The sequence below is a fragment of the Heptranchias perlo genome, chromosome 25 (genome assembly GCF_035084215.1).
Source record: "Heptranchias perlo isolate sHepPer1 chromosome 25, sHepPer1.hap1, whole genome shotgun sequence".
Classification (NCBI taxonomy): domain Eukaryota; kingdom Metazoa; phylum Chordata; class Chondrichthyes; order Hexanchiformes; family Hexanchidae; genus Heptranchias; species Heptranchias perlo.
The window spans coordinates 46,845,766-46,873,595 of record NC_090349.1 but is presented as its reverse complement, the minus strand read 5'-3'; the positions used below and the strand labels follow the sequence as shown (position 1 = coordinate 46,873,595).

Here is a 27,830-nt window from a genome sequence, read left to right as displayed (position 1 = left end):
ATTATAAGAGCTACATATTTTCATAAGTGTCAGCTGTGGCTCAGTGATAGCACTCTCACCTCTAAGTCAGAAGGTTGTGGGTTCAAGTCCCACTCCAGAGATGCCATCTTTCAGAAGAGACGTTAAACCGAGGCCCTGACTGCCCTCTCAGGTGGATGTAAAAGATTCCACACCACTATTTCAAAAAAGAGCAGGGGAATTTTCCCAGTGTCCTGGCCAACATTTATCCCTTAATCAACATTACTAAAACAGATTATCTGGTCATTATCTCATTGTTGTTTTTGGGAATTTGCTGCCGCATTTCCTACATTACAACAGTGACTTCATTTCAAAAGTACTTCATTGGCTATGAAGTGCTTTGGAATGTTGTGAAAGGTGAAACTTTGATTTCCTTTGTTACGGTCAAACTTCAAAGGATGCCCTAGGTACATCTCCAAGAGAGTGATCCCTCATGAGCCATCCTTCTGAGGCCATAAGATGGGAGGCAGGGGTTTAGAGAGAGGCAGGGACATGTCTGCTTTCTACTTTTGAGGGAGAATAGCCATGTTCTGTACATTACTAGTAATCTGCTGTTTGTCTTTGCTACTACTTAACATCTATTTATTAACAATCTCCTAGCTGAGATGCTTGAGACTCTGCAACCCATGGTGGAGAGAGGGAAGGGCGAACACACAGCAAACCAGAGTCAGAAGGACAAACAGCTGGAGGAAGTCACACAGGTACGATGCAGCAAGGGGTTTTGACTGCAGGTGAGGATTTTAAATTCAATGCACTGGAGAATGGGAAGCCAATGGAGACTGGTGAGGATAGGGGCGATGGGCAATAGTATGAGAATGTGTTTCAACTAAACCAAATGCAAGAATTAAAAATACAAACCAATTTGCCCTAAGTAAGTAAACAATAAACCAAATTACTTGTTAATAATGTTAAGTAACAATTCTGTGATAGTATACCCGTGTTTAAAGATGCTCTGTTTGAAACAGGTTTTAGTGCACACAGAAACATTATAAGAATATATATCTACCTCTTTTATTCCTGAGAAAATAGAAAGCATCATCATTCACAAACTGCTGAGGAACTTTTTCGAGGGAAACATGGAGCACTGTGTATTCTACTAACTGGGTTATGATTTTCTGAAATGAAGGCAAAACATGGGCTTGTATATTAATGAAACATTAAAAGACACATTTTATACATGCAGAGTTTTGTGTATTTTAATAAAATGTATGTATCAATGAGTATCAGTCTCTAACCAACGCACTCCTAGATATACTTCTTGCAACTGTATCAGGATTCGAATTAAAATTATAATAAAGCACTGAACCTTCTCTCAATGGATAAATGAACTGCCTGATTTGCTACTGATCCATACAGATGTTCCAGGTTCAATGAGTGGTCTCTGTGTTAGCTAATCTCAGTTGGGGGGGGTGGGGGAGGAGGAGTGCTACATTTGGCCTCAGTGTTCCTCGCCTAAGGAGGTGGAAGAAGATCAGCCAGCATGATGGTATGGGGGAAATACAAACTCTGCTGCTCACTCCATTCAGTCCCAGTCTGAGCTGTGCCAAGGAAGGTGTGGGTTAGAGACTGCAGTGTCTCCTTGGGTGAGTGGCGGAAAATCGAACAGGTGTCCTGCCTTGGTGTTACCTTAAATATTTCAGCAGCTGGATGAAGCAGGCATAAATGGAGGTTTGGGACAAAGCCATTCATCCACTCGGTAGTCGAGGCAATAGTCAGTAGGGTGGGGATCAAACCTATATCCTTTCTCCGGATCCAAACCCCGCTACACTCAGTTGTCAGTCTGAGCTGCATTGAACTGGAAAACACCAAACAGAGGCTGGAGTAAATCCAGCAGGATGACGGCTAATTGGTCAAGGTAGCCTGGCTAACTCATGCTTTCAAGTGGCTGGCTAAGGGAGCATTGGCAGAGGTATGCCCACAGTCTTGGCAGCAAAGCCATGTGCCCCATTGGACTAAAAAATGAGGATACGGTTAGTTGGAAATAAAGTTATCAATAAAAAGGACTAATATTTTAATTACACTTTTCAAATTGTCCCACCAGCATTCACCAGAGAATTTATGCAGGGACAGGCCGAGAACACAATTAAAATTCTATAATCAACATTCTAAGTGAGTGTGGCAACAGAAACAGAAATAGCTGGAAATACTCAGCAGGTCAGGCAGCATCTGTAGTGAAACAGAAATCAGTCAGTCGATTTCTTGTGTCCTGAGAAAGGGTCTTGGGCCTGAAACGCCACTGACTGACTCCACAGATACTGCCTGACCTGCTGAGTATTTCCAGCTTTTTCTGGTTTTGTTTTCAGATTTCCAGCATCTGCGGTATTTTATTTTTGTTCCGAGTAGGTATATTGGGGCTTTACAGTGTTAATCAGTCACAGTATTAAAACTGGTTCCACGGTGATCTATGCCAGTAGATAAGGCAAAATATTCAAGTTTAGAGAATGCTTGGAAAATAGAAAAGGAAAAATATGAGACAGTAAATGCCCAAAAGGACTGCGGTAGAAATGGCCACCTTTTGCTCCCTGTCTGAAGCTGTATAGATTGTGGTGGAAAAGCTCCCGACATTAAACAATATTGTCAATTAAATCTGTAACGTCAGTACATACTGTTTGTAGGATTCTTTGTTTCGTATCTTCCGCTACTTCAAACTGGCTTCCCTGAGATAATGCAGGCTCCAGTACGGGCACTGATGGTTTCTGACTACCGATGGCTACAGATGGAAGCACAGATTGTAAGTATTGATTATCCTTGTTTTGCTCCTTCTCCAAAAATGTAAATTGTGCATGAAAGTTGTAGGAAAAATACATAGGAACATAGAAACATAGGAACAGGAGGAGGCCATTTAGCCCCTTGAGCCTGTTCTGCCATTCAATGAGATCATGGCTGATCTGTGACCTAACTCCATATAACCACCTTAGCCCCATATCCCTTAATACCTTTGGTTAACAAAAATCTATCAATCTCCGATTTAAATTAACAATTGAGCTAGCATCAACTGCCATTTGCGAAAGAGTTCCAAACTTCTACCACCCTTTCTAACTCTAGAATCAAATTCTTGCCAACTTCTTTAGTGAAACAAGATAACACCAGAGCACTGAACCCAAACGGCAATGTGTTTTCGTTTCTCCTCAGTGCCTTTAATTTTGAGAGAAATAGAGATGGTTTGGTGCTCGAGTACGTTAGTGGCCCAAACACTACGCCGTCCAGTGCTTCCACATAGGTCGGGAGCCCTCACACAATAAGCTCCAAAAGCTCAGCAGGATCCGTGTGGAAGCCAGGAACGTTCTGCAGGCTCAGCGAGAGTGATCCTGGTCTGCTCTCACCCTATTCAGCGATTGTTACCAAAGCAGCAATGGTAGCAGTCTGGGAAATGGTTCCCTCCCTCACACTGCTTACCCTATACACACTTACACACTGGAGTCCTCCCCTATTAATCATCCAGGTCACTGCCCATTGCTCACAAAAGAACAAGAATAGTAACCAGGCATTTTTAAATTTGCATTGCTCTAACCAGTTATAGATCTGTGATTTTCTCTGACTGGGCCATTCCCAAAACATTCTAATCCACTCCTCTCTGAAGGACACCTGCAGCTTGATACCATAGCTCCAGGACACAACTTGCATTTCTATAGCACTCCTCACATCCATAAAAAACATCCCAATACAATAGCAGCACGTATATAAAGCAAGGTCTCGCAAAGTACTCATCAGGTCAAGTTGCAGCTCCATTGGAAGAACTCGCAGCTAATGCAGGAAAGTTAATCATTTCCAGTTTACCTTTGGCCTCCACTCTAAAATGTTCTGGGATTTCATGGTGTTCTACAGAGTGAACTGTAGCCCTCTTTACACAACTTACCAACATCTGCATTTAGCAACTCAGATTTTGTCTTTTCAGTGATTTCAGTAATTTCAGCATCTTCATCATTTAAAGGCTCAGCTGGCTCATCAGGTTCTTTGTGAAGAATAAGATAAATAGTTATAGTGTTGTAAGAATGCTGCAACGAGGTAAAACACAAATTACAGATATAAAATTTGTAAATACTCTTCTATTTTCTAGCACTGATACACAATGAAGGATGGGTGTTATGAGAAACTGTAATGAGAGGCTGGTTATGAGAGGCTGTTTCCCCTGGCTGGAGAGTCTAGAACTAAAAGTTATGGTCTCAAGATAAGGGGTCAGCCATTTAGGACTGAGATGAGGAAAAATTTCTTCACTCAGAGGGCTGTGTGTCCGTTTGCAGAAGAGAGTTCCAAACTTCCACCACTCTTTGCTTGTAGAAGTGTTTCCTAACTTCACTCCGGAAAGTCCTGGCTCTAATTTTTAAAATAAAAAAAGCAAACCAAGCGCTGGGGTTCATTTCTAGAGGGATAGAATTGAAAAGCAGAGAAGTTATGTTAAACTTGTATAGAATCTTGGTTAGACCACATTTGGAGTACTGTGAACAGTTCTGGTCTCCATATTATAAAAAGGATATAGAGGCACTGGAGAAGGTGCAAAAAAAATTTACTAGGGTGATACTAGAACTGCAAGGTTATACCCATCAGGAAAGATTGAACAGGCTGGGGCTCTTTTCTTTAGAAAAGAGAAGACTGAGGGGTGACCTGATAGAGGTCTTTAAGATTATGAAAGGGTTTGATAGGGTAGACGGAGAGAAGATGTTTCCACTTGTGGGGGAGACCAGAACTATGGGCTATAAATATAAGATAGTCACTAAAAATCTAATAGGGAATTCAGGAGAAACTTCTTTACCCAGAGAGTGGTTAAAATGTGGAACTCGCTCCCACAAGGAGTAGTTGAGGTGAAAAGCATAGATGCATTTAAGGGGAAGCTAGATAAACACATGAGGGAGAAAGGAATAGAAGGATATGCTGATAGGGTTGGATAACATAGGGAGGGAGGATGCTCCTGTGGAGCATAAACACCGGCATGGACCTGTTGGGCCGAATGGCCTATATCTGTGCTGTACATTCTATGTAGATGGCTGAAGGCAATGCCGCCAATAGTGGAGCGATTAAAATCAGGGATGCGCAAGATGCCAGAATTGGAGGAGTGCAAAGATCTCTGAGGGTTGTAGGGCTGGAGGAGGATATAGAGATAGGGAGGGATTTGAACACAAGGATGAGAATTTTACATTAGTACATCCAGTAGTACATTCTACAGCCTCACAACTCCTGTCCTAAATCTCTTACATTTAATCTTGTATCTATGTTCCATTGTTCTAGGCCTCCCAAGCACTGGAAGCAGTCTGTTTCTATCCACTGTGTTCCAGCCCTTCATAATTTTAAACACCTCTATCAAATCACCCTGAATAATTGATAGCATGCTCAAAGAATCGCTCCATTCCACATTATTTATTTTTAGTCGATTGTGAAGATAATTGCAATATTTGCACTAGTGGTATAGTACTAAGCTGTGTTTTCATTACTTCAATGTGACAGTTATTTGGCAGGGGTATGTGCCAGGGGGAATTAACAGGATACTGTCCTCATGAAAAAGCATTTGCCAAAACCTTTTTGTGTGAGAGGGGAGACCCAGACATCAATGCTGTCTGAACCACTCAAAAACTATTGGTCATTCCGATAAGATTTATGCCATCTCAGCATTTATGACCCAAGCAAAGCAATACTTTCTGAGCAGTTTATTTTCATCAAAACAGCAGAACTTGTGCCTTGCTGCAAAATGTCAGGGTGTCAGATAATTAAGAACCTTCAAAGTCAGATTTAATCGCCAATTTGAAAACCCCAGGTTTATTCCCTATGGTTTTCAATTTTATTTTTAGCATCAAAATCTGAGAAACAATTAGAGCCCAAAAAAGGGTAAATTAGAGGAGAAAATCAGATTTTTATTTTGCCATAGTATCGTGAAGCTTAAGTATTTTTAACATGACTGAAATATAAAACACAGTGACTATTGACAACACAGCTGGTCTGCATCAACGATGGCATCAGTGACTAACAACACTATGCAATTTAGGGTTTAGGGTAGGAGTTATGAGTTGGTGTTAGGATGTTAAGAATGTAAGAACATAAGAAATATGAGCAGGAGTAGGCCGCCATTCAATAAGATCATGGCTGATCTTCGATCTCAACTCCACTTTCCCGCCCTATCCCCATATCCCTTGATTACTCTAGAGTCAAAATATCTGTCTATCTCAGCCTTGAATATATTCAATGACTCAGCATCCACAGCCCTCTGGGGTAGAGAAGTCCGAAGATTCACAACCCTCTGAGTGAAGAAATTCCTCCTCATCTCAGTCTTAAATGGCCGCCCCCTTATCCTGAAACTATGTCCCCTAGTTCTAGACTCGCCAGCCAGGGGAAACAACCTCTCAGCATCCACCCTGTAAAGCCCCCTCAGAATCTTATATGTTTGAATGAGATCATCTCTCATTCTTCTAAACTCCAGAGAGTATAGGCCCATTCTACTTAATCTCTCCTAATAGGACAACCCTCTCATCCCAGGAATTAATCTGGTGAATCTTTGTTGCACCGCCTCCAAGGCAAGTATATCCTTCCTTAGATAAGGAGACCAAAACTGTACACAGTACTCCAGGTGTGGTCTCACCAAAGCCCTGTACAATTGTAGGAAGACTTCCTTACTCTTATACTCCAACCCCCTTGCAATAAAGGCCAACATACCATTTGCCTTCCTAATTGCTTGCTGCACCTGCAAGTTAACTTTCTGTGTTTCTTGTACGAGGACACCCAGATCTCTCTGAACACCAACATTTAATAGTTTCTCACCATTTAAAAAATATTCTGTTTTTCTATTCTTCCTACCAAAGTGAGTAATTTCACATTTTCCCACATTATACTCCATCTGCTACCTTCTTGCCCAATCGCTTAACCTGTCTATATCCCTTTGCATACTCTTTGGCGGCAATTTTCGGATGGTCGAGCGGGAGCGATCGTGGAGGGGGGGCTCCTAAAATCGGGGATTCCCGAGCCCGGCTCCAACCCGCCCACTTCCGGGTTCCCCATTGACGCGAATCGGTGCGCGCGCAGCCCCCGCATGCGGGACTCCCATCGGCAATCAAAGCCGGCGGGATCCCACTTAAGATCATTATCTGGGTACTTGAGGTCGTTTACAGACCTCATTAGTTGGAGATTTTTGGAGGATTCGGATTTTGGACTACCCAGATCGTGTTTCCCATGCTGGGGGAAACACTCCCTGTTTAAACAGACGTGTTGCAGCCAACAGCCAGTGGCAGCTGCAAAGGTCCATTTAACAGGTGCGGGGTAAACCCTCATTCATTGCAGCAGGGCACTCTGTCACCTCAGACAAAGTTTTGCCTGCCACACCGTTGTCTCCACACTCCAAATTATTAAATCATACCCTAAACTCCGCTGTCCAAACCCATTTACCTACTTTGTGGACCCCCTCACACTCACACCGTCAGGATGGTCGGTTGGGGGGGGGTGGGTCCATTGCTGCATTCATCACTCCATTGAAGGACGAGCAACATCACCAGTCTTGCCAGGCACGCCGTCCACCTCCACCACGTGGAGCTCCACAACACAGTGCTGCGCAACAGGCACCTGCACAAAGTAGTCGTGCAACTACACATACACCAACTGTAGGGTGACCCAGTGGGTGGCATCAAGGGTGTTCATGGAGAACCTCATGAAAGGGCATTATTGCACAAGCCAGTCAAGAATGGCCAAGACGTGGCAGTAGTGGTGACAATATAATATGTAATGTAAGTTGATCAGAAATCAAATATAAGTAAAAACCATGACAAACCCTCAAACACCCTTGTGCATCCCCTTCATGCTCACGACACTTTTGCCTTACGCTTCCTACTGCACATATGTGATGCATGCCCTGTGGCTGCAGCACAGGTAGTGGCAGGTTGAGTGAGGCTGACCGTGAAAGAGATGCATCAGAGGGTGAGTATGAGATAGAGCCATGAGATTGTATGAGGATTGAGTTGAGTGGTAGTGGTGGGATGAGTACTGGCGAGGTGAGTAAGTGCAGGTAAGATGAGGATGAGGTTTGAGTGGGTGTGAGGAGTGATGTGATAGAGTAGTGTTGGCAGTGCAGAAGGAGATGTGGGGTGGGGGCGGTGATGTGGCAGACGGAGTGTAGGGGAATGAGTAAGTGTACTCACTTCGGCTGACCTACTTAGGTCATTGAAGCGCCTCCTGCACTGTATGCAGTTGCGTGATATGTTGGTGGTGCTGGTGACCTCCTCTGCCACCTCGAGCCAGGCCTTCGTGGTGGCAGAGGCAGGCCACTTCCTCCCGTCCGCCAGGGAGAAGATCTCTGTCCTCCCCCTCCTCCTCCTCCTCACCCCATCTAGTAGGACCTGGAGTGAGAGATCATTGAACCTGGGAGCAGCCTTCTCCCTGGGCTGCTCCATGCTGTAATTCTGGCTCCTTTCTGCAGCATCAGTCAGTGGAGGACTGCCCCTTTAAATAGGGCTCCTCTAGCTGACAGCCTATGATGCAGGTGCACAATCCGCCCGCTGAGCAGCTTTCCAGCGCAAAACCGGGAAGCAAAGGTAAGTGGCTCCAATTTACTCACGATCACGTGGGGAACCCACTGATTTTACTGGGCAAGTTACCCACGCGCCTAGTCGACCCCCCGCTGGCTACACCCCCTCCCTCCTAACATCGAGCCCTTTGTGTCCTCCTCACAGCTTACTTTCCCACCTCGCTTTGTATCGTCAGCAAATTTGGATACATTACACTCAGTCCCTTCATCTAAGTCATTAATATAGATTGTAAATAGCTGAGGCCCAAGCACTGATCCTTGCAGCACTCCACTAGTTACAGCCTGCCAACCTGAGAATGACCCGTTTATCCCTACTCTCTGTTTTCTGTTCATTAACCAATCATCTATCCATGCTAATATATTACCCCCAATCCCATGAGCCCTTATCTTGCGGCACCTTTCCAAATATACAAAATCCACTGGTTCCCCTTTATCTATCCTGTTAGTTACATCCTCAAAGAACTCTAATAAATTTGTTAAACACGATTTCTCTTTCATAAAACCATGTTGATTCTGCCTCATCATATTATGATTTTCTGAGTGCCCTGTTACAACTTCCTTAATAATGGATTCCAGCATTTTCCCGATGATTGATGTCAGGCTAACTGGCCTGTTGTTCCCTGTTTTCTCTCTCCCTCCTTTGAATGTAGGAGTTAGGGTGTCGGGGTTAAGGCGTCGGGGTTAGGGTGTCAGATGTCGGGGTTAGGGTGTCGGATGTCGGGGTTAGGCTGTCGGGTGTCGGGGTTAGGGTGCCGGGTGTCGGGGTTAGGCTGTCGGGTGTCGGGGTTAGGGTGCCGGGTGTCGGGGTTAGGCTGTCGGGTGTCGGGGTTAGGCTGTCGGGTGTCGGGGTTAGGGTGCCGGGTGTCGGGGTTAGGGTGCCGGGTGTCGGGGTTAGGGTGCCGGGTGTCGGGGTTAGGGTGCCGGGTGTCGGGGTTAGGCTGTCGGGTGTCGGGGTTAGGCTGTCGGGTGTCGGGGTTAGGGTGCCGGGTGTCGGGGTTAGGGTGCCGGGTGTCGGGGTTAGGGTGTCGGGTGTCGGGGTTAGGGTGTCGGGGTTACGGTGTCCGATGTCGGGGTTAGGGTGTCGGGTGTCGGGGTTAGGGTGTCGGGTGCCGGGGTTAGGGTGTCGGGTGTCGGGGTTAGGGTGTCGGGGTTAGGGTGTCGGGGTTAGGGTGTCGGGGTTAGGGTGTCGGGTGTCGGGGTTAGGGTGTCGGGGTTAGGGTGTCGGGGTTAGGGTGTCGGGGTTAGGGTGTCGGGTGCCGGGGTTAGGGCGTTGGGTGTTGGGGTTCGGGTGTCAGGGTTAGGGTGTCGGGGTTAGGCTGTCGGGGTTAGGGTGTCGGGTGCCGGGGTTAGGGTGTCGGGTGCCGGGGTTAGGGTGTCGGGTGTCGGGGTTAGGGTGTCGGGTGTCGGGGTTAGGGTGTCGGGTGCCGGGGTTAGGGTGTCGGGTGCCGGGGTTAGGGTGTCGGGTGCCGGGGTTAGGGTGTCGGGTGTTGGGGTTCGGGTGTCGGGTGTTGGGGTTCGGGTGTCAGGGTTAGGGTGTCGGGGTTAGGCTGTCGGGTGTCGGGTGTCGGGGTTCGGGGTTAGGGTGTCGGGTGCCGGGGTTAGGGTGTGGGGTGTTGGGGTTCGGGTGTCAGGTGTCAGGGTTAGGCTGTCGGGTGTCGGGGTTAGGGTGTCGGGTGTCGGGTGTCAGGGTTAGGCTGTCGGGTGTCGGGGTTAGGGTGTCGGGGTTAGGGTGTCGGGGTTAGGGTGTCGGGGTTAGGCTGTCGGGTGTCGGGTGTCAGGGTTAGGCTGTTGGGTGTCGGGGTTAGGCTGTCGGGTGTCGGGGTTAGGGTGTCGGGGTTAGGGTGTCGGGGTTAGGGTGTCGGGGTTAGGGTGTCGGGGTTAGGGTGTCGGGGTTAGGCTGTCGGGTGTCGGGGTTAGGGTGTCGGGTGCCGGGGTTAGGGTGTTGGGTGTTGGGGTTCGGGTGTCAGGGTTAGGGTGTCGGGGTTAGGCTGTCGGGTGTCGGGGTTAGGGTGTCGGGTGTCGGGGTTAGGGTGTCTGTAGTTCCCTGTTTTCTCTCTCCCTCCTTTCTTGAATAGTGGGGTTTCATTTCCTACCTTCCAATCCACTGGGACCATTCTAGAATCTAGGGAATTTTGGAAGATCACAACCAATGCATCCACTATCTCTGCAGCCACCTCTTTTAGAACCCTAGGATGTAGGCCATCAGGTCTAGGGGATTTATCAGCTTTTAGTCCCATTAGATTGTCCAGTACTTTTTCTCTACTGATATTAATTACTTTAAGTTCCTTTGGTTCCCCACTATTCCTGGTATGTTCTTTGTATCTTCTACTGTGAAGACAGATATAAAATATTTGTTTAACACATCTGCCATTTCCTGATTCCCCATTATAATTTCTCCTATCTCAGACTCTAAGCGACCAACGTTTACTTTCTCTACTCTCTTCCTTTTTACATACTTGTAGAAGCTCTTACAATCCATTTTTATATTTCTTGCTAGTTTACTTTCATATTCTATTTTCTCTCTTTTTATCAATTTTTTGGTCGTCCTTCGCTGGTTTCTAAAAAACTCCCAAACCTTACTACTCTTCTTCGCAACATTATAAGCCTTTTCTTTTAATCTAATACTATCCTTAACTTCTTTAGTTAGCCACGGATGGATCACTTTGCCTGTGGAGTTTTTATTTTCAATGGAATGTATATTTGTTGAGAATATTGAAATATTTCTTTAAATGTTTTCCATTACTTTTCAACCATCACATGAGAACTGATTAAACCCCGGGTGTTTGTCGGTGAGAATGGTTTAACCCCCCGGGTGTTTATCTGTGAGAATGGTTTAAAAACCCCGGGTGTTTATCGGTGATAATGGTTTAAACCCCTGGGTGTTTATCAGTGATAACCGTTTAAACACCCGGGTGTTGATCTGTGAGAATGGTTTAACCCCCGGGTGTTTATCGGTGGGAATGGTTTAACCCCCAGGGTGTTTATCGGTGGGAATGGTTTAACCCCCGGGTGTTTATCGGTGGGAATGGTTTAACCCCCGGGTGTTTATCGGTGAGAACTGATCAAACCCCATGTGTTTATCAGTGTGAACTGATTAAACTCCGGGTGTTTATCAGTGATAACCGATTAAACCCCCGGGTGTTTATTAATTAGAACTGATTAACCCCCGTGTGCTTATCAATTAGAGCCGATTAAACACCCAGGTGTTTATCGATGACAACTGATTGGACTTCCGGGTGTTTATCTGTGAGAATGGTTTAAAACCCCCGGGTGTTCACCAGTGAGAATGGTTTAACCCCCGGGTGTTTATCGGTGGGAATGGTTTAACCCCGGGTGTTTATCGGTGGGAATGGTTTAACCCCCGGGTGTTTATCGGTGAGAACTGATCAAACCCCAGGTGTTTATCGGTGAGAACTGATTAACCCCCGGGTGTTTATTGGTGAGAACTGATTAACCCTGGGCATTTATCGGTGGGAATGGTTTAACCCCCGGGTGTTTATCGGTGGGAATGGTTTAACCCCCGGGTGTTTATCGGTGGGAATGGTTTAACCCCCGGGTGTTTATCGGTGGGAATGGTTTAACCCCCGGGTGTTTATCGGTGGGAATGGTTTAACACGGCGCGCACTCGGACCCTGTGGGCCAAAGCCCGTCCGCCAGGGTTGGGGGGGGGGGGGTCCCCGCTGGGCCCCGGCCGCCGGTTGCCGGTTGCCTTCACCTATCTCCACCTCCACCTCCACCTCCTCGGTGCGGCGGCCCCTGAAGAAGAGCAGGGCGGACGGGCAGTCCTCGCCGTGCGTGTCGTTGAGGAACTTGAGGATGACGAGCTCCTGCTTCCCGTCCTCGCGGTTCACCAGGTCCTCGAAGCACTCGGGCTCCGTGATGCCGAAGGCCTCGTAAACCCGGTCCCGGATCCACTCCAACCGCGGGTCGTCCAGCGACATGTCGCCGCCGGTCACCGGGGACTAACGGGCGGGCGGCGCGTCTCCATGGCGACCGGGCCGCACTACTTTCGGTGCTTACGCCTGTCACCATGGAAACAGACCAACTGCATTGGGGGGCTATTTCCGGAAATGAATTGTTGATCTGAAGCAAACGGGTCGCGAACATCAGGTTTAAAATAACCCGGGTGTTTAATTTAACCGCCGACACGGACTTTCCCCAATCCATCGCTTGCACTCTTTTTTTTAACGCGGATGATTCGCGCCCTGTTGCTGCTGGCGCCATATCAATGGGCCGACGCCTACAGGTCGCCGTTTGTGCCACTGCTCCCGTTTATTGCAATTCTCGTGTTCACAATAGTGTCGAGGAAGCATCTTAACTGTGCAGGAGAGGAGAGGGGACCAGAGTACCAGGGTTAAAAAATAGGCAAGGAATATTTATTCCCCACCACCATTTACTGTTGTGTAAATGACAATATATGAATAACCCCTAAAGTTAAGTGTTATTTCATTGCTTCTGCTGGATTAATGGATTTTTTAAAACTAAAAGCATATTGTAATTTAAAACAAAACAGGCACCTGTAGCACCAATGGGGGAGAACACACAATGCATTTTATACAGTTCTGCATCTCTCATGGCGTTGGGTATGATCTTATCAAATGGCAGAGCAGGCACGAGGGGCTGAATGGCCTACTCCTGTTCCTATGTTCCTAGGTATGGCAGCGATCCTGACCGGTCATTTTACAGTTGTTGCTCAAAAGATGCAAATCCGGGTAATTGTAGCTGTGTGTAAATTTCCTGTGAAAATGCACACACGTAGTTAAGACTAAGGGGGTGATTTTAAACCCCAAGAACGGGTGGGTTGGGGCGGGTGGGAATTGAAAACAGTTGTTTTTTGGGTCGCGACCGCAACCCGGCTTTATTTCCGGGTTTAACATCGGCGCAGAAAAGTACAGGCTTCCCACTGGGAACGCAAAGTCCGAAAATTTTGCAGTTGTGACCCAAAAAAAACAACTATTTTCAACTCCCACCCTCTGCCAACCCACCCGTTCTTGGGGTTTAAAATCACCTCCTAGGTGTTGTCTTCAGGTAAAATAGGGTTAGAGGGCAGGGGATAATTGGAACAGGGTGTACAGACCCAATTCAGTCCCCAATGTAAGTCATACATTCTCTGTCTTTGATTTTATATACTTTTTTACAGTTAAATACCAAAACGGACAGCAATTTGAGCACCAGAGAAGTAGAGTGAGTTGGAGCTTATAATGTCTTTACAGTACAGGCTGAGGAGCTGGGAAACACAAAATTGAGGTACAGCAGCACCACTACTGGTAGGAGGGTGTAATGACAGCGTGACGGTTTACATTGGCAGTTTCCATTGTAAATGTAGATCTAGGAATTAATGGAAACGTTGCCAAAAAGTAAAGATTTGTAAAAAGTGCACAGATGTAAGATTTTTAATATAGTACTAGTTGATTTCATTGTCACATGTAACGTGATTTAAACAGCTGCTTGAATAACCTAAAGTACTGTATAAATGAAAGTTGTTGTAAGTTTTATTTTCTGAAAAGTGACCTCAGAAAAAGTTTAAACAGTTCATATTTTACTTTAATTTTAATGTTTTAAATTTTAATTAAAAAACCAATTTTGCTTACTTTCACTTTTCTAAATGTGGTTTCCATGGGGGTTTTGGTCCTTCATTATTTGTCAATGTGAGGGGTGTGGCTTACAAACCGCAAGTCTTGGTGTGAACTGTGAATGGCCAGTATTGTTGTGAGGTAGGCTGGGAGCTGCCGCCTGCTGGTTAGATTCTCTTAAACTAACGGCGAGGAATTTACATTAACTCAAGATTCTGGTGCTCACAAAGGCACCGACTTCTGATATTAAAAAAACAAAGTTAAGGCATTTTGAATGCCGAAAATGCTACTGTATAGTAAGTTTGATTTTCTTGTAAATTTTCTAATATTTTAATGTCTTTGTTACATACCTTATTTCCAGTGTTAAGACCTCAGCTTAATGAAAAAACAAAATGGCAGCCAAGAGGAATTTCTAAAAATATTTGGAGTGATTTTATTGGTCTGTTTTTGTTGAATATAACAAAATTGGTAAAAAGAACGTACAGGATTGGTAAAGACCAATGTAGGCCATCAGTGTCCACAAAATAGCATATTCCACGACACCTTGTACCCCTCATCACATTTTTCTGCAGATTCTTATCCAACTCTGATACAATCAACCCGGGCAGCCTGAGACTAGGGAGCCTCCTGCCAAGTTGCAATTACTTCTCTGTTCGCTCCTTGTATCGCACTCACTGCTGATCCATTCAAGGTGGTTTTGGGAAACACAGCATCTTGTCAGGAAGCCTGCAAGATAACTTACACCCTGCCCACCTAACCCTTAGGTGGGTACTGGATGGGATGAAGGCAACAGGGACAAAGGCCAGGGGGAGCGGTTTAAAAAAAACAACAAGCGTCACTGTTGTTAGTCGTCAACCTACTGAGCTTTGAACAACAACTTGCATTTATATAGCGCCTTTAACATAGGAAAACATCCCAAGGCGCTTCACAGGAACGCAATCAGACAAAAATCGATACCCAGCCAAAGAAGGAGAAATTAGGACAGGTGACCAAAAGCTCGGTCAAAGAGGTAGGTTTTAAATCAAGAGAGAGGTGGTGAGGCAGAGAGGTTTAGGGAGGGAATTCCAGAGCTTAGGGCCGAGGCTCTATAATGCAAACACTTAAAAACAAAAACACCATTTAACAGTTTTACAGCCCTCATTTTGGTGTTAACTAAAGAGCCGATCATATTGCTGAAAATCGGGACTTCGACTCACAGAAGACACAGCTTGAATGCTGTCTTCTGTTAACTGATCAAATCAATTTGCAGGAAAGCGACACTGGCAGACAGAAGCAGCTCACTGTGGGATGTACATATTTAACTGGTCACGTCAGTCATTACAAGTTATTCACTTACATCAGTTACACTCATCAAGTAAATAACTGGAGTCCTGAATCTATAAACCTTTTATTTTTAGTATGAAACTAAAAACCCATTCAGGCAGGGGCACTGGAGTTTAAACAGAAACATTATTTATCATTTACATAAAATATTTCAACAGCAAGTTTAACAATTCATGTGTATCTGCAGATAGTGAATGTTAGATCAGGTTAGGGATGCAAAATTGCCAAATTGAAAATAATCTTAAAGATATTAAAATGATAGAAATGTGTAATTTTTTTTTTTAAAAGCTAAATTTACTAGATTTTGTTGCAGGAGTTTGGAGTCTTGGATCATTGATGTCCACTGTGGACCAGAGACATTTACAAATTATACAGCTACATTCATAAAATAATTATTTACACACGGAATAAAGTGATTCCAGACTTGCACCTGAAGCAGGAACCTGGGGTTTTTTACAAACCTCTTCAATAAATTATCTTTTTAATCTGTTAGCCTGATCAACATTACCACCTTAACACTACATATCAAAATTAAGGAGACCCAAGCACATAATAACATGACAGAAAGCAGCACAAGCAGCAAACCTATTTCAATATTTAGTTGCCAGAAGCATCACAAAAAAACCGTTACATTTATCTGAAATTTAATTATATTGCATTTTATCAGAATATTACCTCTTTTTAAACAAATAAACTCTCTGTAACTTTGCTGCTCTCTAATATCAGCTAAAAAGCACAGTGTAATATAAATAATTTAAAATGCTAAACATTGTTTAAGTTCACTGGATGGCCACAATGCGGGAGGCGCTACACCACTGGGCAAGTCCTGACTCATTCCCTACATGGCGGTTAGTCCATGATGGAGCGACAGTGACACCAGTCATGGTGCGGACTGTGGCTCCCCTGCTTCTCTCTCCTCTCCTCCGCTGCCGCCCCGGCAACGGAATAATATAGTCAGTGGAAAGCAAAACTAAACAATGTAAATTACGAGAACAAATAGTATCAAAGCAGATGAGTGTGGTCACACTAATATGGAATGTAATAGAGATGTACAAATATATGCACAGAGCTGACTGGATTTTAATTCACTCCCCTGCCAGTATAAATTGCTACATTTAGATTCAGTGACTTAGTCAGACTGAGGACCTCTGGCAAATACTAAAAGCAATACACACTTACACACACACAAAAAAAAAAGTCACAGAAACAATCAACCAAAGGGAAAAGCAGCTAGTTAGTATATACAGAGTTCACTGTTTTAAAAAAAGGGTTTTCCATTAAACACAAGGGAAATATTTGTTAAATTAAAGTTTGTGGCATTCTCAGTTTTGAAATCTTCACAGTAAATTTCATGCAGCAGCATTCTCTCAAATTTCAATATCAGGAGCCAGTTTGTCCACTGTCCTAAACTAGGCGGGGATTCAAAACCGTTAAAAGGTGACAGTCACATCATACAACGTTTACAAATGTCTCTATCATCTTAAACGTGTACTTTCTTTACAGTCCTTCCAGTTTTGTGACACGCACTAGTGTGTCTTTAACAGGCCTGTAAATCTGCAGTGCGACCATCGTCTAATTAAACCCTCTCCTGAAGGTAGGGGCCTCTCTCGGAGTTCAGTTCCCCACCCTGCCAACACCCAGTACCTCACACAAATGGCCGCTGCTCGTTTCAGCTTTGCCTGACTGTTGGCAAGCTATTCGACTGTGGGAGGGAAGGAGTGGTCACAGCTGAGCCCAATCCTGTCCTCACACCACATCAGTGTGGGAACAATTTCTAGCCAAGGGTCACTGTAGCGCAGAGATTTCAAACCGGGATCCTCCCGCCCATGAGGGCAGGCTGGGGGGGGGGGTCTGCACGCCCACCTGATTTCTGCACCTCTATTTGCTGCTTTACTAACATGTTCTTCCTGTTGCTGTGCACTAAGAACACAAACCTCACCTGTAACGATAGCATTGCTTCTCTTCGGGTAGTTGACAGCGTCTCAGAAGTTAGTGTGGGACCCCTGAGAACGTGTCAATATTTGTATTTCTACACAGGAAGTGTGGAACCCCCTGCTGTACAGCAATAAGAGTGGACACTCTGACTGCCGATTGCCCTCCCTCGCCCAGCATCAATGAGGCCAATTATAGCCATACCATCACCTCCCCAGCTGTGATCAGCTGACTGCCCATAGACTGGGGACTGAGCCAGGGACCGTCCTGATCTGCAAGGCTCAGCCCCAAAGGATACGGTGCATTTACTCACTGACCCAACACCAGAAGCTCCATAATGACCACTTTAAAATCAGATTTGACAATTTTGAATGCAATATTGTATTTGCAGCTCTGAAAAGTAGTTTTTTTTATTACAAATGAGACTTACTGTACCATTAACATCTTAAAATACAACTGTCAGCATGTGTGTATTGCAGTCATGCAACCTGTATCGTATAATCTGTGGTCCTACAGCAGCGTTCTGATAAGATGTACATTTCAGTATTATCCAAATACTTTTTTTTAAATGGATAATAGATGCAAGATGCTTAGACAGAGAGAGAGATTGGAAGATTGTCCATAATTTGGCGTGTTCTTGCTTTTTTGTTTCCTTTCTAATACATTTTCCATAAACTCTCAAAACATCTTTCAAATTTGGAAAGAAATTTCAAATCTTCCAAATCCTTGCAGAAACATCCCATAAAACATTCATGACAACCATTACATTCAAAAAAGAATATCTCATTAGTCCCATTTTAAACTTTCAACCTAGAAGTGGTGGCAGGGAACCTTAAAGAGAGGCCTGATCAAAAGCGAATCCATATCTGAATCAAACTAAGATCCAGTGCATATTTGCTGACATCTGTCTCTTTTTCTGGGTCAGTTGGGGTATCGGAAACATGCAGAAACCCAGCTCAACCTTTCAGAGTCTCCGAGCCAAGGTAGCGAGAAACCTACAGAGTGTAGTTTCTGTTGGCTATATGTGGAGCACAGACACTCTCCGTGTAGAGCGAAGCCTCACTTACCCAGAGAGCTTAGGTACAGGTTGGCAGAGCCACGGCCTAGGGATCCCCAAGTGGACACAGGGTACTGGTGGGAATTTGACCAGCTAAAACTGTACAGCTTAACAGAGCAGAGCACTGGGAAGCTTCCACTGCTAATCCAATGGGAAGCATCCTATCCATTAGGGCACTAGTTTGCAGGGTGACAGGTTCACCCCTCCAGGTTCCATGAACCAGATAGGCTGGCAGGTCCATCAACCATGCCCTCAGGTACTGCTGACCTGCCTGCATCACCCAGTTTGCCCACACAGGGCTGACTTGGTTCGATCTGCCATTGCCAGGTGGGTTACATTAGAGCCATCTGAACCCCAAAGAGAATCAGGCTCCCCCTCTCTCCCACCATGGAGGTTTAGTCACACCTCAGTAGCTCCCCAGGTGACCCAATTGGTTAGCTTTGGGAAGCAAACATCTATTTTTTGGCACTCACAATTACAAGTATGAACTGCAGATAAATACCTAGAGTTAAACTCATTAGTGGCTTCTGACATTAAGCTTGGAATTTTGCTTTGCTGGGGGGGCCTCCATCCAGCAGCAAATGTCAAAGGGACAAAACCAAACACCACTGCAAGTTTATGAATTCATCGATAAAGCTACAGTACATCTTTTTGTTCACAGTGAAAAAGCCTGGTACATTATTGTTCAATACACATTTTAAAACTTTTAAGTACCTGAGGTTCCAATAAAAGTAATGATCAATCTTTAGCAGAGAAAATATTGTGTGTATTGCATAAGGCATTCAGTGCAAAATGTTTGTCGTGAGAAGCCGTGAGTGTCACATGATCATGCCACAGACGCTCGTCAAACTCACATGCACAAAGCAATAATCTAGGCAAAGTCGTCGAAATTATGAGTAAGCAGCTCAAAGGAGAATGGAGAAAACTTGTATCCATTGCCTGTGTAGAACTTGTTTTGAAATTCCACCCTGTTTAGAGAGAAAGGAAAAACAGATATTAGCATTCTTTTCATTTGTAGGTAATTCGTGTGCACCAAGTCCCGTTCTCCCATCACCCCTGTGCTCGCTGACCTACATTGGCTCCCGGTCCCGGCAATATCTCAATTTTTAAATTCTCATCCTTGTTTTCAAATCCCTCCACGGCCTCGCCCCCTCCCTATCTCTGTAACCTCCTCCAGCCCTTCAACCCTCCGAGATCTCTGCGCTCCTCCAATTCTGGCCTCTTGCGCATCCCCGATTTTAATCGCTCCACCATTGGCGGCCGTGCCTTCAGCTGCCTGGGCCCTAAGCTCTGGAATTCCCTCCCTAAACCTCTCCGCCTCTCTCTCCTCCTTTAAGACGCTCCTTAAAACCTACCTCTTTGACCAAGCTTTTGGTCACCTGTCCTAATATCTCTACGTGGCTCGGTGTGAAATTTTGTTTGATAATCACTCCTGTGAAGCGCCTTGGGACGTTTTATTACGTTAAAGGCGCTATATAAATGCAAGTTGTTGTGGAACCATGGAAGGGCTTGATGTGGGGGCTATTCCCACGCTCCTCATCCCAGCTGTGGGGAATCACCGAGTGCAGGTCTTGGACTCATGCTGAGGCACTGTAGCAGTTAGTTGCAGAATGGCACAGACTGAGCCTTGGAAGCTGCTTGAACCCTTAGTAGGAAAAAGAACGAACTTGCATTTCTATAGCACATTTCACGACCTCAGGACGTCCCAAGGCGCTTCGCAGCCAATGAAGTGCTTCTGAAGTGTAGTCACTGTTGTAATGTAGATAACGCAGCAGCCAATTTGCGCACAGCAAGATCCCACAAACAGCAATGAGATAATGAGCAGATCATCTGTTTTCAGTGATGTTGGTTGAGGGGTAAATATTGGCCAGGACACCGGGGAGAACTCCCCTGCTCTTTTTTGAAATAGCGGCCGTGGAATCTTTTACATCCAGCTGAGAAGGCGGACGGGACCTCAGTTTAACGTCTCATCCGAAAGACGGCACCTCCGACAGCGCAGTGCTCCCTCAGTACTGACCCTCCGACAGCGCAGCGCTCCCTCAGTACTGACCCTCCGACAGTGCAGCGCTCCCCTCAGTACTGACCCTCCGACAGCGCAGCGCTCCCCTCAGTACTGACCCTCCGACAGTGCAGCGTTCCCCTCAGTACTGACCCTCCGACAGCGCAGCACTCCCTCAGTACTGTACTGGGAGCGTCCGCCTGGATTATGGGCTCAAGTCCCTAGAGTGAGACACTTCCGATTCAAAACCTGTTATGTCAAGTTGACCTAAAACAACCTAGTGATCTGGTCCCACACTCGTGCTCCTAGTAGTGGCCAGAGGATGAAGCATCGTTCCAGTGCAGAGTTTCACTGCACATTTCCTAGGCCCCAAATTTGAAGAATGATGGAATGGAATTTCCAAGAAGACAGTCATGCAGTTGAAACAATTTAAGATCCTTTCAGTGATCGATTCTTATTTTTCTCAGGCTCATGAAACTTTGTGTCACTTGCCCACTACTTTATGGGTACAGTAGTGTAGTGGTTATGTTACTGGACTAGTAATCCAAAGGCCTGGACTAATAATCCAGAGATCATGAGTTCAAATCCCACCATGGGCAGTTTGAGAATTTGAATTCAGTTTTAAAAAATCTGGAAATAAAAAGCTGGTCTCAGTAAAAATGACCATGAAGCTGTCTGATTGTCATAAAAACCCAACTAATTCACTAATGTCTTTTAGGGAAGGAAACTTGTCATCCTTACCCTGTGTGGCCTGCGACTTCAGTCCCACACCAACATGGTTGATTATTACCCGTCCTCTGAAATGGCCCAGCAAGTCCCTCAGTGTATCAGATCCTTTCTTGTGGATGAAGGGATAGGGGAGTTGAGGGGCACAAAACAGCCAGAGGGGAGAAATGAAAGCTAGTGTAACAGTTCAGGGATGGGGAGTAGGGAGGGTATTAGGAGGGAGAATCAGAAGACTTTACTTTGAGGTTTTCTATCACAATGATTCCTTTACAATAAGATGGCCATTTAAACATGGCTCCTGTGCTGATGACGTTTGATTGAAAAATTGCCTTTGAGGATATCTGGAGTTTAATTTTTTGCCAGTTAGACAAAATTTTAGTGGGTGAGTTTCAGAAAATAATCAGGATAAATGTCACTTTTTCCAATGTTTGGAGAGGGTAAGGAGAGTACTGCAGCATAACACATAACATTTGGAGAAGTCCCACTTCACTAAATGGGTCACATAACATTACCCTCACAGCATCACCTACAGCTGGAGTTATATTAGAATGTTGCAGTCACTCTCCGTTCTTTAATATAAAATAAATAATCTTCAATGTATTTTTATTTGTTTCAATAAACCCATCTAATGTCCTAAGTTTATCAAGAAAATTGAATTTAAAACAGGGACCATACTGCAACACAAATTTACCAATGCAATCGGAGAGCGTGTAGGAATGCTGACAGCCCTTCCATGACGAGTAGAATGGCTACAGTGAGAACTGCGAAGAAGCCAAAGACAGGGAACAATAACAAGGAACCAAAATCATTATTCATACAAAGACCCATGTGCAGCACCATCCCCCACAGGACCTCAGAAAGTTCTGTTAAAAAAAGAACAAAAACACAAATTACGGTGGTCACTTTGTACAAATGAGTGTATAGTCATTAACATGCCATTCAGATAACCATTAATAAACATGGTGCATAACCATTAATAAACTGTGTATAACCATTAAATTCAGTGTATAACCATTAATAGACCATACAGTTCTGACACTGTACTGAAATAATTATGCTTTTTGCATATAACATTTATTGAAGACAGCAATAATACTGATGAAACACAAAAACCTTGTCATAGGATTTAATCGCCCTTTGTATCGCTAAGAACAGATGTGAATACTTACGAGCATGAGCCAGACTGAGAGCCCAGAGCCTCAGGTACGAGGCGGTATTAGACACGCAGCCCAGGCAATACTCAATGGTGTGAATTGCTTGATGCATAAAAACGTCAACAAAATTGAACTAGGAGAAAAAATACAATGGGTCACTTCCACATCAAAGTATTATTTTCAATGAATACACAGTGTCTCTGTAGCACAGAAACGGAGAGTCAACAACTCACCTGAAGAAAAGGCGTGGGGAGTCTCAGCACGGCCACTCGATGGAAGTGACACATGACTGAAAAATGTTACAACTTGGAGGAGGGGAAAAGTAATATATAGTCTACTCCTGATGGTTAAAAGCTTTTGGAACTAAACAAAAATTGAACTATCCAGTAATTCGAATTAAATGACTTTGAATTAATAGACTGTAAACCAATTCATCCCACTTGAATCACACGGAACAAGAAGCTCATGGGGTAGATGCAATGGGCCTTGTTACGTTAAATAGTCTGTATAACAACTCAATCTTCATTTTAAAGGTCCCCTCTTAGTCTTTTGTCCAATGCCAAGTTTATTTCTGTGAATCTCTCTTCATATTTATAAACCCATCATTATCCCCGGTCAATCTTCAATAACCCATCACTATCCTTTTGAAGGTCAGGTGCCTAAAACTGGACCTAATATCCAAAAAGTGGTCTCACATTGCTGTATGCAAGGTTAGAGCACCTTGTTTTGACTTAGTCAAATGTCCTTGAGATGCCATTTCTATTGTTTGCCGTAAGTGAGTGACAGTGAACCAAAGAACAATATAAACACACAAAGTATGGCCCCTCTACCAAAAGATTTTCCTTCCAAAAATCAGTGACCACAAAGCAAATTCCTGCCTCACCTCCTGTTCTGCTCCATCCGGATGACTGGTGTGGTTTGGATGAGTGTCTCCCTGTTCCATTTCGTGAGCTCTCAGTAGCGACATCTCCTCTTCACTCCCTCTTCGGACTAGTGTGTAACCTTTCTAAATACAAAGCAATAGAGAGATTAATTCAGTGCAGTTATTCAAAGTAAGCTGTATACATTTTAGATTTCATACCTAATCCATTAGATAAAAATAAAAACCAAGATAATAAGCACAGTTTTTCATCAAACTGTTCAACGTTTTCCATTGTCTCTTCCAGTATTCAAATCCCTGCATTAAATATTCTGTCCCCTTATTGAAATGCCAAATGAATAGCAGACCCTCAGATCCAGCTACTGCTGGTTGCTCTCCTCTCTTCTCCCCCCACCCCCCACTGCCAAAAGTCTCATCAAAGGATAAGCTGTCATTAAAAAGCATTTTACATTTGTGTTAATATATTTATAAAAACTTTTAGTAAGAGAAAGGAAGTGGTAAAGGGGAATGTGGGCCCATTAAAGACAGATGCAGGTAATGGTGTAATTGACAATAAGGAAATGGCAGACATGTTAAATGAGGACTTTGTATCCGTCTTCACAGCAGAGAAAGAGGACAAAATATCAGCGGTACAAAGGAAACTAAAAATAAATGGGGCGGGGGGGTGGGGGCGAGCTTATTCAATTTAATACAAGTTAAAAGATGGTAATGGAGAAAATAATGAGACTTAAGACAGATAAATCTCCAGGACCTGACGTTTTCCACCCGAGTGTATTAAAAGAAATGAGTGAGGAAATTGCAGATGAATTAGCCATAATTTTTCAAAGCTGTCTTGATTTGGGAATTGTGGCGTTGGGATTGGAAAATTGCAAATGTCACTCCCATCATCTAAGGGAAACGAGGTAACTACAGACCTGTCAGTTTAATATCAATTGAGGGGAAGTTACTGAGCACTTGAACAAGTAAACGCTGATCAGAGAGAGTCAGCATGGAGTTGTAAAGAGTAGATCTTGTCTGACCAATCTTGGTCAGACCCATTGGCCTTGGAGGGGGTAAGTGCAGATTCACCAGAATTATACTGGGGTTTAAAGGGTAAATTTATGAGGACAGGTTACATAAACTTGGCTTGTATTCCCTTAAGTTTAGAAGGTTGAGGATGATATAAAATGACAAAAAGATTCAATAGGAAAGATACAAAGAAATTATTTCCTCTGGCGGGGGAATCCAAAACACGGGAGCACAATCTTAAAATTAGAGGTAGGTCGTTCAGGGGTGAAATCAGGAAGCACTTACAGTAACATCTAGTGTGGAGCCAGGAAGGATAGTTGGGTGGTCAGGAATAGAGTTGAATGGTGCCATTCAATAAAGCAATACCGATTTTTAGTGTTCAAGAATTGGACACACAAATCTACAGATCTTGCGCTCTATTTATAAATGGACATCTAACGGAAGCTGTAGATATAACAATACCATGTGAAAAATACAATTAGGCTTGCTCAAACTCTGATGTGATTCAAAGACCTACTCTGTAAGTCCCAAAGTTTCTTCCTCCATGATGTTTCCAGTACATGTATCCTGGTTTCCCAAACAGCAAAATGGGAACAGATAATAGAGCAATCACAACCAGGAACACTTGGAATCCATTCTGTTCATAAAATGAATACAAATTAATACTCATTTATATAATTACAAAAATTTAACACTGTCTGAAAATATTCTTCTTGCTGTATTTGATCACTAACAATTCTATGTTTTTACACTGACTTAGTACAAATAATAAATTAACTCTGAGCAACTTTAGCTCTTACTTTTGAAGAACAAACTACACAACTACAAGAAACATTCTCTGAGCAGTTTGTGGAATGACAGATAGTGCTTTAACAAGTATATTGTTCACATATCAAGTGCTACCCCAAAAACTGCAATGGGAGAGAGAATTACTAACAGATTTCCCAGGGAAGAAATCTAAAAGCTACTTCAGAAACATTTTTAAAACTGGCTGACAAACAAAAATGCCTCTCACATCTGAGTCACAGGTAATGGGTTCAAGCCCAACTCCAATTACTCAAGCACATAATCCATGCTGACACTTCGGGGCAGGACCGAGGGAGCGCCGCACTGCCGGAGGGGCAGGACCGAGGGAGCGCCGCACTGCCGGAGGGGCAGGACCGAGGGAGCGCCGCACTGCCGGAGGGGCAGGACCGAGGGAGCGCCGCACTGCCGGAGGGGCAGGACCGAGGGAGCGCCGCACTGCCGGAGGGGCAGGACCGAGGGAGCGCCGCACTGCCGGAGGGGCAGGACCGAGGGAGCGCCGCACTGCCGGAGGGGCCGTCTTTGTGATGAGATGTTAAACTGAGGCCCCATTTTCCCTTTGCAAGATCCCATGGCACTAATTGAGGAAGAGCCGGGGCATTCTCCTCGTGTCCTGGCCAATTTACCCTCAACCAACAAATAATCTAGTCATTTGGACTCTGAACCTCTGCTGAACGATGTGGGTCTGAGCCCAGGCCTACAGATAATGCAGCTACAGGAAACCATGACTTTATTGTACAGTGACTACACTTCGAAAGTACTTCATTGGCTGTAAAGCACTTTGGGACGTCCTGAGCTGGGGAAAGGCGCTATATAAATGCATGTCTTTCTTTCTTTCATGTGTTTAAATAGCCAAACCATTTGGGTTTCTATCACCTGATAGCTGCTGGCTCTGTTCTGAATGCTGGCCAGTAAGAGCAGCTCTCAACAATCCAAGTGTTAGGTTCAGTTCAGTTTAAACCCAGTAGGGTGCCAAACTATTCAATTTGAATCTACTGACCCACTGGAGATGCAGGCCAGGATGTATTTGAACCCAGTGGGTTGCCTAATGCAATTATGAGTGATACATTTTTAATTCCCTTTGTTTTGGTCTACCTTCAAGCAATTTTGAAGGTATATCTTGGGCTGACTTGCTCCAAGTCAACATTACTGCTGAGGCTACTGGAGTAAGAAAGATTAGACAGGAGATCCCATGGCAAATTACTAGTGAAACTCCCATGTGAGATTATGGTCAGGAACTGGGTTTCAGGTCCAGTTGCAAATGGAGTTTTAGTGCAGGAGATAGGACTGTTATTTTTCTATATTCCCAAGGAGTCCATGTTACAGTAATCTGTTTATCCTCCCTACTATTTTCTTACTTATTTACAAATAAATGAATTCTGTAGGCACAAGCCACGATAAAAAATGTTTATTCTACCATTTTCTGAAGGCAAGGAAATCAGATGACAGCGCACGATGTATCCAATAATCCAAAATACAGTGACCATGGTCTCTGCTCAGTCCCTGCACTTACACGGATAATGGGCAGGCAAAGGCACACTCCAGTTTGTAAGGAACAAGGGCTCAATTGCAGAAGTGATCTTTGGCACTGAATCCATGGAGAACATGGAGTAAAGACCAGAAACGTAAGACCCCAGTTAAGCTCATCTCCTTTCACAGTCAGCAACACAATCAGGAATGGTGATTATAAAATCAGTGGCAGCAAATTAGGAAGCTTCTGCCTAGATCATGACTTTCCCCACTAAAACAGCTAATTAGCTAAAAAGAAATTGCTACAAGAAATCAGTCTTTTTTTAATTATATATATTATTTACAATTTATGTGCATTATATGCAATTTGAAGAAATATGCAGCAAACTTAAAAGCCGACACTGTGCACCCGGAATGCCCACCTGTCCAGGATAAAGTTCGGTACCTCCAGTCCCTTGCATGACGAACATGTTAATAAAATGAATCAAGATGCTCGGAGCCAAATCGGAGTTTTTAGCAGAATACGCCAGCCATTTATAAATGATCATAAACATAAGGTACCCGAAGAGGCACATCATGAAGAGCAGTTCAGGGATAAATATCAGGTAGATGTTACACTGCTTCTTAAAGTGCCTGGTTCGTACAAAAATGAATAAAACATTAATCAAATAATACAATACAAACAGCTATATCACAAGTTTAGGCAACGAGCTACTTTTTCTAGCAGAGTACCTCATTATTTATACACTGTTACATTACTGTGATTAGTTTATTACAATTATAAAGTTGACGTCAGACATACTACTGAAAGCTTCACATCTGTCTGACATAATGCTATAATGTCATTGAGTTCCTTCGGCTAAACGCAACATGTCTCAAAAGTGACTCATCACAGGTCACCCTTTAACCTTTAGAGACCTACTGAAAAAAGTCCCAAAGTCTCAACTCTCTCTCCATACCTGCAACCCTCTGGCCCCTGGTAACATCCCAGTGAATCTTCACTGCATCTTGTCAATGATTATTAATAACTAATTGGTGAAGTTAGTTCCAGGTAGTTTCATATTAACCTTGCCCCAGTTTGATGCTGTTTATATCCTTGAATGTTCTCACACATGTCCAATAAGCATTATCTGCATATTTACAATATAGGAAGAGACCCTTTTTTGCCAACTTTCCTATTTTGTTGAAAGCACTGGCTCATTTAGCACAGTGTCATCCCCGCCAAGTCCACACCCAACATAAGAACATAAGAAATTGGAGCAGGAGTAGGCCAATCGGCCCCTCGAGCCTGCTCCGCCATTCAATAAGATCATGGCTGATCTGATCCCAACCACAAATCTAAAGAACACAAGAAGTAGGAGCAGGACCCGGCCACACAGCCCCTGGGCC

General features: G+C 44.3%; 2 protein-coding genes across 3 annotated transcripts in view; both read right to left on the bottom strand.

Annotated features, from left to right (window-relative positions):
* Window positions 1–12,482, bottom strand: part of dnah10 (dynein axonemal heavy chain 10) — a 248,394-nt gene extending 235,912 nt beyond the window's left edge. For both annotated transcript variants that reach the window (XR_010967225.1, XM_068006240.1), the window contains exons 1-4: window positions 12,231–12,482; window positions 3,875–3,970; window positions 2,625–2,728; window positions 1,025–1,133 (exon numbers count right to left, since the gene is read on the bottom strand). Coding sequence is in view for 1 of the 2 variants with exons in the window: in XM_068006240.1 (XP_067862341.1) it covers window positions 1,025–1,133; window positions 2,625–2,728; window positions 3,875–3,970; window positions 12,231–12,456 (535 nt within the window). In the remaining variant the exon portion in view is untranslated. The remainder of the gene's footprint in view (window positions 1–1,024; window positions 1,134–2,624; window positions 2,729–3,874; window positions 3,971–12,230) is intronic.
* Window positions 12,483–14,497: 2,015 nt separating this feature from the next.
* Window positions 14,498–27,830, bottom strand: part of LOC137342303 (V-type proton ATPase 116 kDa subunit a 2-like) — a 42,998-nt gene continuing 29,665 nt past the window's right edge. The window contains exons 12-17 of the mRNA XM_068006241.1: window positions 26,864–27,074; window positions 24,685–24,804; window positions 23,163–23,285; window positions 22,295–22,412; window positions 21,817–21,988; window positions 14,498–19,368 (exon numbers count right to left, since the gene is read on the bottom strand). Of these exons, the coding sequence (XP_067862342.1) occupies window positions 19,272–19,368; window positions 21,817–21,988; window positions 22,295–22,412; window positions 23,163–23,285; window positions 24,685–24,804; window positions 26,864–27,074 (841 nt within the window). The 3' untranslated portion in view covers window positions 14,498–19,271. The remainder of the gene's footprint in view (window positions 19,369–21,816; window positions 21,989–22,294; window positions 22,413–23,162; window positions 23,286–24,684; window positions 24,805–26,863; window positions 27,075–27,830) is intronic.